General features: G+C 37.4%; 1 protein-coding gene across 3 annotated transcripts in view; it reads right to left on the bottom strand.

Annotated features, from left to right (window-relative positions):
• LOC149261889 (uncharacterized) overlaps positions 1–10,564 on the bottom strand; it is a 347,563-nt gene extending 336,999 nt beyond the window's left edge. Inside the window, exon 1 of one of the 3 annotated variants that reach the window (XM_089422974.1) lies at positions 9,628–10,564. In XM_089422974.1, coding sequence (XP_089279100.1) covers positions 9,628–9,891 — 264 coding nt within the window. In that variant the 5' untranslated portion in view covers positions 9,892–10,564. The remainder of the gene's footprint in view (positions 1–9,627) is intronic. The other 2 variants (XM_089422969.1, XM_089422961.1) reach the window with 2 other exon arrangements.
• Positions 10,565–14,446: the final 3,882 nt, after the last annotated feature.

A 14,446-nucleotide genomic window follows, 5' to 3' on the forward strand; every position in this document is an offset into this window, starting at 1 on the left:
ATTTGGTAGCTATTACCTCACCTTCAGGCGCCTTTTGAAGGTAAGAGAGGCATTAGCTAGCATGGTATCAAGTCCACATTGGCAGGTATTAAAGGAAAGGGCTACAAATGCAGCTGACATGGGAGGTTTTGAAATGGTGGAGGAGGCCGCTCTTGATGGGCAGTTTTGGACAAGTGTGAGGCAAGTATTGGATTTCACCAAGCCAATTTATCACATGATTCGGTTTGCAGATACAGACAAACCAGTGATTGGCGAGGTGTATGAGCAAATGGATACCATGTTGGGGGAAATAAAAGATATTGTTCATAATAGAGATCCCAACTTGTACAAACTGATTCATGATTGTGTGTGTGAACGGTGGAATAGGCTTAATCTTCCACTACATTGCTTGGCGTATATCCTTACGCCAAAATACTACTCTACATCTTGGTTGGGCCAACCTGCAGCAGGGGGTGGGGTTAGGACCAAACCCCATTTAGATCCAGAGGTAACTAAAGGATATTTGGAAGCATTAGAAAAGTTGGTACCTGACAGGGAGGAATGTGCAGCTGTGCGCCTTGAAATAGGCAGATACTTCAGTGGCACTGGTTTGTATGGTAACTTCCATGCAATGGACGACAGAGATAGATTTGATACTCTCACATGGTGGGAAACATATGGCGGCCACAGACTTTTGCCAAAATTGGCAAAAAAAGTTCTTTCACAGGTTGTAAATACTTCTTCTGCAGAGAGGTGTTGGAGCACCTACAGCTACATACATAATGTGAAAAGAAACAGACTCAATGAAAACCGAGCAGAAAGCTTGGTTTATGTGCACTACAACTTGAGGTTGTTGAGTCATTACTGTGATCGGGCTTATGAGGATCCCACATATAAAATTTGGGACAATCACCCAGAGGATGACAATTTGGAGGATGGCATTGTACATATTGAAGAACTGGAAGAGGAACTTGTAAGGGATGAAGATGAAGCAACCATGCCACCTCCACCTCCACCTCCACCATCCAGTAGCAGTGCTCGAGATCCGAGTCTTGTTCCTTTGCTGTCGCCACCTCCATCTACACCCTCACGTGGAGGTTCTAGTTCTGGTCGTCGGTCTGTGCGGGAGACTCCTAGAAGACCACCACGACCTGTTTATAATCCTGGAGACTCTCGTGGCAAGGGCCACATGTAGATTTACAGTTTACTTGTCTTTTTTAGTTTCTATTAGACTTTAGTTTTCATAACTGCTGAGTTTTGAGTCCTTGACTCTTGACTCTTTCATATCATAATGATATTTTTTGTAAACAATATATCACTGTGACAATGAAAATTTGAAGTTTGAAGTTGGGCCTTGGCAATTATAACTCATTGGTAATGATTGTGAATTATGAATATGATGCTTCGTGAAAGACTAAAGTTGTTTCATTTCATTTCATTATTCATGTTTCATTTTATAAATTTATAACATTTCATATCATGGTAACAGTTAGAAGTTAGGACTTAGAAATATCTTAGATATTACTTCTTGTAATGGTTAAACTTAGCTTACAAGTACAACTTTGGTGATCAATGATGATAAATGTTATTGAATTTTCAATTTTGAAAGCTTGAAGTTGAAACTTTAAGATTGAATTTGATGAATCATGATTCATGAGACTCAATATGTTGCAGTTGTAATATGTATTTTACTAACTTGTGGACATGATTGATGACGATTATAATTTCTAGATGATTGATGTGATATGGTTCAATGATCAATCTATGTTTTTTTATGTTTTTTATGTCTAATTCATCATTCTACATGTTTTTTGTTGACATATATGTATCAAAAATTAAAAAATATAAAAAAATATATATATTTTTAAAAAATCACTCCCGGATTTGCTCCCAAACCGGGAGCTTCTGAAAATGGTCGCTCCCGCTCCCGCTCCCAAGCATCATTGGCTTCTTAAAGTTGAGTTCCATCGGAGTAGTCACGGACTTGCAGTCCACCATCCCACATCTCTCAAGTAGCTTCACAATATATTTTCCCTGAGAAAGGAAAATCTCACCTGCATTTTGCCAGACCTCCAACCCTAGGAAATAATGCATCAATCCTAGGTCCTTCATCTCGAACTCGAAAGCCAACTCCCTCTTGCATTGATGAATGAGAGGGTCGTCACCTATTAGAAAGAGATCATCCACATAAAGGACCAAAATGAGAGGTTTGTCCTTTTCAACATTAAAGTAAAGGTTCGGGTCAGCATCACTTCTTGTAAATCCCAGCTTCATAAGATAGTTATCGATCCTCTCATACCAAGCCTTAGGGGCTTGCTTCAACCCATAGAGGGCTTTCTTCGACCTGCATACATGTGTCTCACGATCTTGAACTTCAAACCCCTTGGGTTGTTCCATATATACTTCCTCCTTAAGCGAACCATGCAAGAAGGCAGTTTTGACATCTATCTGATGAAGGTTCCATCCTTGCGAGGCGTATATCGGGCAACTGGTGAAAATATCTCATCGTAGTCTACTCCTTACTTTTGAGAGAAGCCTCGAGCTACAAATCTGGCCTTGAATTTCTCAGCACTCCCATCAACTCCATGTTTGATCTTGTAGAGCCATGTCGAAGTGACCACAGACTCTCGAAGTTTCTACGTCGCTACCTTTGTCACTAGCAAACTTCAATTTGGAAATCTTCCTCTCTTTCGACTCTCTCAGAGAGAGATTTTCTCATAATAATTTTGCCCTCCTAGGATGGACTGCGCAGTTCTTCTGGGGATTCAATTTTCTGCTCATGCAGTAATTTCGAATTCCATCCTTGTCTTTAACGCTGGCTCTTCCTATCTGCACTCCTGCTTAACCTTGCTCCGATACCATGTGAAAATTTCTAAATAGAAATCTAACTGCAATGATTAATACTATTTCTTATACTTATTAAATCGTAAATAAGTTATTCATAGTGTTTCTACATCAAATATCGAAATAAATTCTATTGCAGCCTTCACAATTAAAATACTGCGGAAAGTGAATGCAAAAAAAAATACTAGCACAAGTATAACCACAATAACATAGTTATTTTTGGACAATTGTCCCCAAAAAAACCCAATGTGGGAAAATAGGTGCAGCGAATGAGGGTTTCTTTATTATTCTTCACCAAAAATCTTATGTACAAGATACAACCAACGAAATAGAAGAGGATTCTCTTTGAGAAATTTTACAGACACTTCTCGACGAGTTTCTGATCCAGGAGAGGACCTATTGCCCCCTCTGCGTCTCACTGTGTTAGCCTCTGCATGAGAACTGCGCAGTCCCAGCATCACACTGCCTCTGCGTCACAGCCTTTGCAATGTCCTCCCTCTGCCCTGTGTCTTCTGCTCCTCACCTCCCGACTAATGTTGATACCCTCTCACTCCTTCTCACCTACAACTCTCCCTCTGATTCGATTTTCTCTTGCTGAACTTCGACCAGTGAGAAAATCGATCTTACTCAGGTAACTGAGTATTTGCCTCTGGTGTGTTTCCCAAATGCCCCTCGATGTTCTTATAATCTTCCAGTTGAGAACCAACGGCCCAAATTAGATTCTAATCATTTGGACTCAATCTTCATCTTCTTCTAGAAGTTACACCCACAATTTAAATTAATACCCATTAATTATTTTAATTTCCTAAGTTTAGACTTAGGGACCCATTAAAAATAATTAATTATTTTAATAAAATTGTCTCTGGGTGGAATTTCCCAAAACAATTTTCGGGTATTGTGGAATACATGTGTCTAAGCCTCCATGCAAAATTTGAGACTTAGAGCACATCTGGTGCTACCAAAAATCAACAGATCAATGGTATCCATCGAACCTTCAACATCGGGCATCGGTTCATCGGACGAGATTCATCCTGCATTTCTGCATCAGCATCATCATTAGCCTTCCTAGAGATAGGAAGATCTCGAATCTTTCTAAGTGTAGAATCTTCATCGAAAGTGACATCATGACTTAATTCCACTTCCCTTTGACCAGGCACATAGATTCTATATGCCTTCGAAGTTTCACTGTAGCCCATAAATGTTCCTTTCTTCCCAAATGCATCTAGTTTGTTTCTTTTCTCTTTCGGTACATGAAAGCATATGGGACATCCAAAAATTCTAAAATGAGAAACATCAGGTTTCTTATCGACGAATACTTCTTCAGGTGTCTTGAAGTCCAAAGATTGATGTGGGCATCAGTTTTGGACATAAACAGCGGTGTTGGCAGCTTCTCCCCATAAGAACTTCAAAAGACCTTGATCATGAAGCATAGCTCGGGTAGCTTCAATGATAGTACGATTCTTCCTTTCAACAACACCATTTTGTTCAGGAGTATAAGCGGTTGTAGTCTCCCTCTTAATGCTAGCTTCTCTACAATAGTCTTTGAATTCATTAGACTCATATTCGGTCCCATTATCAATCCTCAGAACTTTGATCTTCTTCCCTGTTTGCTTCTCGACCAAGGCTTTGAAGGAAAGGAACCATTTGAATACTTCGTTCTTCTTCTTTAAGAAATAGATCCGTGTCTTGCAAGAGAAGTCATCCACAAAATTAGCATAATACAAATATCCACCCAAACATGTAACGGGCATCATACCTAATAGATCAGAATGGATCAATTGAAGAATATCAGTGGTTTGAGTCACTTGAGGGGAATGGTCCCTTTGTAAGTTTTCAAGCTTCACATCCCTGACAAACACCTTCATGATTCAAGTTGAATTTGGGCATCCCTATGACCATCTTCCTTACGTCAGGTAAGGCTTCAAAATGATGGCGAGCAAATCTTTGGTGCCATAATTTAGATTGAAGAGAGGTGTCACAAATCATTACTCCCAATGGACTTCTTCCAACTTGAGAGAGACCTTCAACCATGAATTCTAGAGTGAATGTATCTCTTGGGTTACTTAGTCAAAGACGAACCTTCCCATCAACGAATGACACCTTAAAACCTTTGTCTTCCATCGCAGAAATAGAAACCAAGTTCTTTTTCAAGTCAGGTACATATAGCACTTCTTGTAGGTGAAGGGTTTGACCTTGATTTAAGTGAAGAGTAACGGTCCCAATTCCTTTCACAGGATAAGTGGCATTATCCCCAAGTATGATCTCCATATTTGTCTTCTTCTCAACCAAGTTTGAGAGAGCTTCTTTATACCTAGTGAAGTGCCTTGAGGCACCACTATCAATCAACCAATGGTCCAATGTATCTGGAGGAGAGGCGGTGGAGAGGGCAGAAATAAGATAAAATTCATTTTGCTTTACAACATTAGCTTCATCATACCTGGAGTTTCTCGACTTCTTGGGAGGACGACCACCTCCATTTCGAGCAGCAGGAGCATTCCTCTTTCCTTTGTTATTGAACCTATTGTTCCTTTGATTGCCATTGCCCTTGAAGTTGTTGTTATTATTATTGTCATCATCTCTTGGAGTATCCTTCTTGTGAGGACACTCTCTAGTGAAGTGGCCAAACTTGTTACAATTGAAGCACCTCCCTTTTCTTCATTCTTTGAATCCCGGCTTGATTCCTTGTCCTTGATTCCTTGGACCAACATTGTTCCTTCTTCTAGAATGAGCGGAGAAGGAAATAGAATTGTATCCATTTGAGGGCTTGTCTCGTTCCATCATCCTTATTTCTTCTTGAGTGCATTTGGCCAATAGTTCCTCAAATCCCGAAATCCTGTCATTGTTGAGAATGGTGGTGTTGAACACATCCCAATCTCTTGTAAGGCCCCCAAGTGCAATAAGAGAGAGTTCTCGGTCACCAATGACTTCTCCAATAGATAGGAGATCATTCTTGATCTCGGTGATCCTCATGAAGTAGGATTGGATGGATTCTCCTCTATCCATCTTGATGTCTTTCAACTTGTTCTTGAGAAAGAGAATTTGATTTGCATTGTTCACTTTGAACATCCCAACCAGCCTTTCATACATCTCCTTAGATGTTTCCAAATCAGAAATATATGCAACCAAAGGCTTATGAATAGAATCAACAATAATCTTCTTAGCTTTTGTCTCACCTTTCTTGTACTTGGTTTGAACAGCAGCGGATGCACTTGAAGGAGGCTCGGTTATTCTTCCTTTGACATAGTCCATGGCATCATTCTCTTCCAAAGTCAAATCCAAAATCATCTTCCATGCATGATAGTCGGATTTGTCCTTGAGCTTGTCCTCAGTTTTGAAGAAAGATGTAGTCGTCATTGGGACTAGTTCCAAGTCCATGTCCAACAGCTTCCTTTAGTGATTGCTTTGCTTCACTCTTGCTTGGGCTTTGTTTTCACCTTAGCTCTGATACCATGTTAATATCAAATAACAATGGTATGTTTTATGCTTAAAACAATTTACTTCGATGTTCCTTTAGCAGCCCAATGACAAATCCAATTATATCCAATAGCAATCACATAAACTTATAAACATTGACAGTAAATGCAGATAGAACATAAAATCATATGCATAAGACAAGCCAAGACAAGAGGACACAAGATGTGGCGGATGCCAGGGACAAACCCCAATGTGGGGAAACCCTTTGATCAAATCTTCTTATTATTCTTCAATAGTTCAGCAGAGAGAGAGTACAAATATAAGCCCAAAATAGATCTACCAAATCAGCAGTCAAATCAGCCCTAACCAGAAAGTCAACGGTGGTCAAAGCTTCCCCAAAACATCCTCCAATCAGCAGTCCAATTCGGCCTTCAAATCAGCTCCAATACTTCGGTCAAACCTAGTCAAAGGAGAGAGAATGTCTGCTGTAATTTTCTGTGGTCAAAACAAAAGTCAACCTGAAGTCAACGATGGTCAAACTATCCCCAAACACCTCACTTTTTGTGCCAATAAATGCAGCCTAAAGAAATCGGAATTTTGACCCAAATACGGAGGTCAACGTTGGTCAAACACCCCTGGTCAACGCTCTAAAATCTGCGATCTGTTGTGCCCAAAAAAACTCGGCCTCCTACCACATGTGCGAAGTAGAGAGAGAAAGGGAGTTGCCACACGTGCGAAGAAGAAGAGATGCCTCCAATGTTGTACGACCCAATCAAGAGAGAGAAGATGGTGTCCAAATGAGGAAAAGGTCTCTCCTATTTATACACTTCGTTGAGAGTGAAAAGACACATCTGTTGGACTTCATGAGCCTACATTTCACTGGAGTCAACCTTGACAATTTTTCCATAAGAGAAATAAATTCATAATTCCATTTCTGCTTGTCAAAATGAGATGATCTTTATATCAAAATTGTACCTCTCCGAAAAAGGAATCCAATGCACTAATCACCTCCATCATATGAGTTGTCCTAGGGTGGAATTCGGCCCTACTTGCCAATTTTAACAACCTTCTGCAACGTTTTATTTGTGAAGATTGCAATAGTGATTTAATCGTTATTTGTCATAAAATAAATTACAAAAGATAAATAATCTCCAATAGATAGAAGATTAAATTCCAGTTTATTGCAATTGTGGAAATTTCACATTCTTGATGGTGAATAGATTGGTTAGGGAATCTTACATCTTCTTGGAAGTGTCAAGCTTTGCAATATAGGGAATGAGATGATCTCTAATGCAGTCCACAATAAGACTCATGGCAGTGATGTCATCTTCAAACTTCTTCTTTCCTATAGCATCTGTTGGTTACACAACATTCCCTGTCACAATATCCAAAGCCTTGTTCTTTGCAAAAATAAGATCATTTCTAAGTTTCCAAGCTCTGAAGTTTGAGGCTCCTTCCAACTTGTTCTCATATTTCATAGAAGAAGCCATGGATGTAAATCAAGGAGGACTTCAATAGTAGTGATCTCAATGTAGGGTTTCTTCAAAGGTGATCTCAGTGTTTCTTCCTTCACCAAAGCTCTGATACCATGTTGATTTTCTAAGTGCAATATAGACTAGCACAATATTTTTGAAATATTGATAATTAATTTTGATGTTGATCTTCTTTTAAATTATTCCAACATATCATTCAGCAATTATACATCAGAAATTCAACCATACAAAAACAATAGAACAGTAGAGATCACAATGCACAAAGAGAAGACAAGATTTACCCTGGGTAAATTCACTAAGGGAAAAAACCCAACAACCTTTTCAATAGAGAATTTTTTCTGCTCAACAAGAGACACACCTAAACCTATGGTCAAACTTGGTCAACCCCTCCAAGTCAAGCCTCCCAATCCGATCCAAAATTTCTCTCTACCTGATCTGACCCAAAATTTCAGCCCTCCTATAGTTTCAGTTACCCTAGAATTTCGGCCCACTGCAACAGAATTGCCCAGAAAAAATGCGAACTAGAAGAAAGAGAATCTATCCACACGTGTGAGCTTGAGAGAGAGAGAGAAGGATATGCAATTCGTCTTCTTTTTTGTCCTCCTTGTCCTTCTTGATCTTTGCTGAGATGCCCAGAAAATGTCTTCTTGAGGAAGTGTGAATTGGTGGTGGAGGAATGAGGTCGAGCTGCCTTTATATAGTGATCTACTAGGTTGAATGGGTGTGTCCTTTGCCCTAGGCCGACTTGACTTGGAGGGAGGCCGATTTAACAATTTTTGGAGTCAAAAATTACAATTTAAAAATTCAAATTTTCTTCTTTTAGAAGTCACAATGGTACTTTGACTCAAAATAACTTTTCTTCACTCTAGCATTTAAAATATGATTTACAATAATCAATATAAGCACATCAAGTGGCCAAATATACATTATGAAGACTGGCCATAGTTACAAATTCAACACCTTCATCTTGGGCCCTCTTGGTTTCCATGCAAGTGGTTTTGATAGTGTTGTTGACTTCTTTAAGCTTTATTGTGGTGTGATAGAGGTGGACTTTTCTTCTCTTTGGAAGACTTGTGTTATCATGGAGCATTCTCCTCCTTCCATGTGCCTCCAATATAACCAAGGCCAATAGATGGTGGCCTTGGCTTAACCACAATGGGGTTTATTATGCCTTGTCCATCCCTGACAGGGTCTAAACCTTTGTAGCACATTTTCCTCATTAATTTAAAGAAAATGCCTTTAGTATGCAACTCAACGCTATTGAAGGTATTTGTAGTTTGCTCAAAGGAAGTAGTGTCGAGTTCTAGAGCGGTTACCATATTGCTAGTGCTTATTTTCTAGAGATGGAAGAATGTGCTTCTCTCTTTACTTCGTCAACGGTCTATGACCAAATATTTTTGTAACTTCTCCATAGCTTGGTCATTTTCTACCTCAAGCTAGTTCATTTTGAATAGAATGGATCCTGCATTTTCTGAGGGCTGTTTTGTGCACTTTTCAACATTTTCCATAACTTCAATGAGGAATTTTGTATGGCTGCCCCACTTGGTTTGCAGGCCTTTGTTTTCCTTTTCCAAGCACTTAAATTCCTTCTTCGAGTCTTCATTCTCTTGGGTTTGTTTGGATTATCTCCTACAACTCTTCCTGAAGACTTTCTCGCTTGGTTGTTATCTCAACTATTCACAAGACCGAAAACCGCTCTGAGACCATCTGATCTGTTAAATTTTCATGATATTCCACTGTTCAGTTCGTCATTAAAATCATCAATATCAACTTCTCTGCAATATAATACTAAGCAAAAGAAAATATTCCTACATTATTGAATAAAAGTTAAAACCATCCATGTCAAAGCATACAGCACAGGCAGTAATAAAAATCTCAGAGAGGAAAAGAATTGAACCTTCTCTACTTCCTTCAAAATTTTCTTGACGTGAGCGGAGCCCTCCTTGACAGTGACCGCCCTCCTCGGCTTCCCGCCTACGGATGCTGCCTTCTTTGCGGGATTCGAACCCATGTTTTTCCCAGCCCCACTACCGAATCCCTTCGATTCCTTCAAGCCTTTGCAGTTAATGCTGATTCTGTGCTCCTTGGACTGAATGGGATAACAAACCTTTGGTTTAAATAAGCACTGATATCTGCCATTGAAGAGACCAGATGCCTGCATTGCCGTCGGGCAACCTAACCCCTTAATTGATGGAAACCTTTTGTCTTTGCAAAATCACGTATGCATTTACCCCTAGAGCTTTTTCCTTCTTCCTCCCTCCCACCAAATGAGGTGATGCTGTGAAATGGTCAGCTATATTCAAATTTAGAGATAAGGTTGCAATCGCTTTGCATATGACACATAATAGGAAGGCGCCATCTTTTTGCCAATCCCGAGGCTGAATTTGGCGTATTCGAAAGTTCGCGTTCGCTGGTATGGGATCATATAGAAGAGTAATTATAGGTCTCAGACAGGGCTCAAAGAATGTAAGTTTTTGCAGAACTGCAGTGCGCGATTCACAATATGGGGTGAAATATCAGTCCCTCTAACAGCCAAATGTATTTTTTTGATTTAGGAGAATAACGAAAAGTATCTTTTCAGTTGAAAAAAAAAAAACTGGCCACAGGCGGAATTCTGCAAAACAAAGTGTGCGCTCTTCTGCAAGACAAAGTGTGCGCTCAGAACTTAGATATTTTGATGCGACATGGTCATTTTCGTCAGAAACTTGATAGATGTGAAATTTTCATGTGTGTGAGACACAAAGTGTGCGCTCAGAACTTAGAAATTTTGATGCGACATGGTCATTTTCGTGAGAAACTTGATAGATGTGAAAGTTTCATGTGTGTGAGACACTTTTGAGTAGGGGTTTAAGGATTTGCAAGATTCAATTGCTTGACTTAATTTTGGACTAAATTGTATTTAAGTCCAGTGGCTTGCCGGTTATATGCAAGTTTTATAATAAGTTGAAAGAAAAGTTTGGTTTTTTTTAAGATAATATCGGTCATTGTTTCTTCATTTTATTTATTTATTGTGTTTTTCAGCGTAGATTTGTAATGTTTTGTTTAATATTTTGACTCAATTAAATATAAGAAAAATATTTTAATGTTTATGAGGCTAAAGATAGTCTATGAGATAAATTGTTTTTTCATTATGTATTAAATAAACATGAAAATTAAATTAACTAATAACTAAAGTAAAATAGTTAATTGAGTGTTGTAGTTTTTAGACTCTAAATTTTGAATATAATGTTTTTTTTAAATAAATTACTGATTTTTTATTTGGATGAGAGGTGCTCTCAAGTCTAGCTTGCTATAAGTGTAATATAATATAATGTAAACATTTTAAGTTGGTAAAAATAAAATTAAAATATGGTAGAGATGTGTAACTTAATGTAACGTAATATATGTAAACATTTTAACTCTATGAAAATAAAATTAAAATAACCTTATAAAAATTAAATAATAAAAAAATAACTCATCCTATTTATTCATGGTATTCATGTAGAATATAACCTATTTAAGGGGGAAATTAAACTAGTCTAGATTCATCTTAGTTTGATGGTATATTTAAACACACAATTAGCTACAAATACAAAACCACGGAGCAATCCAATCAATAGCTCATCAATCTTTCTTGATGAGCATAGCAGAGCTCTCACTCGAAATACGGAGAAACTCCTCCTATCGATTGGCACCAAACTGATAATAAAATAGGACCTCGTCCCCTCAGTATAAACAAGTGTAATATGCAGGGTTGCTACTTTGTACCTGCCTCTTATGCGAAAAGTAATTGATCACAGAAATTATTGTAACATTAATTTCCTTTCTTGAATTTTCATTGACTAATAAAAATTCAATATTGTTAGAAATATATATAATCTCATTATATATAATGTTTAATATGCTTAAAATGAGTCAATATAAATAAAAATGACAAAACATTTACAATCCGCAAAGGTTATAAATTAAATGTCAATATTATTAGAAATATATATACTCTCATTGTATATAATGTTTAATATGCTTAAAATGAATTAATATAAATAAAAATAATAAGACATTTACAATCTATTAGGATTATACACTGAATGACATTAGAGTTATTCTTATAGTATCAAGAAAGAATTTGGCTAAGTATAGCAATGTGTGGCAACAAAGAAGATAGTCATTTTCATATATAAAAAATAAAAATAACAAAATAATTGTTTAACTTAAATGAAAGTAATAAAAATTAGGGTTTATTAACATCCTGAATGGTTTAAAAGATATCAATATATATCAAAAGAAATAGATAAAAAGAAATACAATTACTAAAGCGTAAAAAATAATGATTTTACCATACTTGTGTTTTAAATCTATAAAGATGAGTTGCATTTAGTTCGTATTGTGTAAAAACAAAAGTTTTACTTTGGTAAAGTAAACTTCCATGTTATAAAAAGTAAGGGAGAAAGAAGGTATCATGGTTTTAGTAAGGGAGAAAGAAGGTTGTCTCATTCAGTTAGAAAAATAAGGCTCAAATAAGAAATTCATTTGGTTTAAAAATATCAGAAAATGGAAACCACATCAGAATTGTAGCATGCTATTTTGCGTCGTAGGTTTCAAAAATCTACAAAGGTAGAGGGCTTGACCATAAAGATCCATTTGCAGCCTTAAAAGCGAATATTGCACCATATTTGCAGCTAGGTGAAGTCCTTATAGTGGGTGATTTCAATGCTAGGACTGGAAAGTGAGCAAGCTAGCAATCTTTGTTGTAAAGATGATTGTGACCCTATTTGGCTTAAAGAAGAAAGTAATCATCAGTGGGAAAGAATTTCAGAGGACAAGGGCTGCAATCTCTTTGGTGAACAATTGCTTACTCTATGTGGGGCCTTTGATTTAGTCATTTGTAATGGCTTGATTAGATGGGCAAAGTCTAGTAATTTCACTTGCAATACTTACAATGGAGCAAGTGTGGTAGATTATGTAATTTGCTCGCATGGTTTGTGTGAGAAAATGGAGGAAGTTTTCAATGGAGATCAGCTATGGGACTTGAAATCAGATCACAAGCCAATTCATTTATGTTTCTCTTGGATTGGAAAGGAAAAATTAGAGTCAAAAACTCAGCACGCCCAACAAAATCCCCCACAAGGTAGAATTCTTTCGACCCCAAAAAATTGTAACACCTTCAAAATGACGCTAGAGAGGCTCTTCGAGAAGGAGAAAATTACAATTCATAGCCCTCATAGTCATGAATTAACACATTTAATTCAATGTGCACTTGCAAAGTGAAAAAGAGCAAAAATTAAGAAGTCTGAAACAAACTGCTTTTTAGTTAATGCTTGGTTTGATGGGGAATGCAAAAAGGCAAGGAAAATGTGGAAAGAGTCAAACAAGGATAACATAAATCTCAAAGCTTACAAGCAATTATTAAGCAAGAAAAAGGTTGATTTCATGGTTTCAAAGAGGGAAGAACTAATCTTCCTTGGGAAAAGCAATCCCAAATTATTTTGGAAGGAGCTCCAACCGAAAAAGATACAAATTGGAAATAATATTACAAAGTCTAAATGGTTGAGATAAGCATGCTAAAGGGCAAGCAGGTTTTAGACCTAAACATTCCACAGTGAATAATTGTATAACTTTAAGGCACGTCATTGAAAAATTTTGGGAGAAAAAGGAAGAAGTCTTTTGTTGCTTTGTTGATTTCATAAAAGCGTTTGACTCGGTTCCTACGGATAAGCTTTGGCACAGAATGGAGGAACTTGGGGTTCCTAAACATTTGAGAGCAGTTGTGCATAGGCTGTATGAAGAGGTGAAAGTCAAAATTAGAACTTCAGCGGGCATTTATGAAAGCTTTAAAAGTGATATTGGGGTCAAGCAAGGTTGCCCATTGTCTCCTACCCTTTTTTGTTTATATATCAACAAGCTTGAGGAGTGGTTAAATTATCAAGGGGGTGATGGTACTTATTTGGGCAAGTTTGTTATAAGGCTTCATTTGTATGCAGATGACCTTATTCTGATTGCTAAATCGGCTTTTGGTTTGCAAGAGCACTTACTATCACTTGAGCATTTTTGTAGAAGTGTGGGGATGCAAGTCAATATTAGCAAAACGAAAGTATTGGTCTTCTCTAAGAAAAGAAACCATAACCAACATAAGTTCTACTTTGAAGGCAACATTCTGGAAGAAGTTGCATATTACAAATACCTCGGAATTGACTTCAACAAAAATATAAGCTGGAATGGTTGTAGAAAGAAAAGAATTTTGGGGGGTTGGAAAGCATTGTATGCTTTTCAAAATAGGTGTAGAGAGGTAGAGTTATGGGACTGGAAAACCACTCAAACTCTTTTTGGGCTTCTAGTGATTTCGGTGATACTCTATGGTTGTGAACTATGGGTTAGCAGTACATCCGACATGCAGTGGAGACAAATTGAGAAAATTCAGTAGTGTTTGATTACAAACAAATTTGAGATTAAAAGTGCAATTCCTTATGATATCTTGTTAAATGAAGATGGACTGCTCCTATTGAAGCAATTGCTATGGTGCAATTCATAAGGTATTTTAAAAAAATTGAGCAAATGGAAGAGGGTAGATGGCCTAAGGTTGTCTTTAATGATAGATTGTGCAAGAGAAAAAAACTTGGATGCAGAAAAATAACAAATGGTTTAGTAAATGGGGTATTTGCTTGAACAAGTGTCCCATAAACATGAAAGAGATAAAAGTTTTCGTTATGGAAAAGTTCCACAAGCGTACTTGGGATAAG

The sequence above is a fragment of the Pinus tabuliformis genome, chromosome 6 (genome assembly GCF_031772625.1).
Source record: "Pinus tabuliformis cultivar Carrire ecotype Pingquan chromosome 6, CPIR1, whole genome shotgun sequence".
Classification (NCBI taxonomy): domain Eukaryota; kingdom Viridiplantae; phylum Streptophyta; class Pinopsida; order Pinales; family Pinaceae; genus Pinus; species Pinus tabuliformis.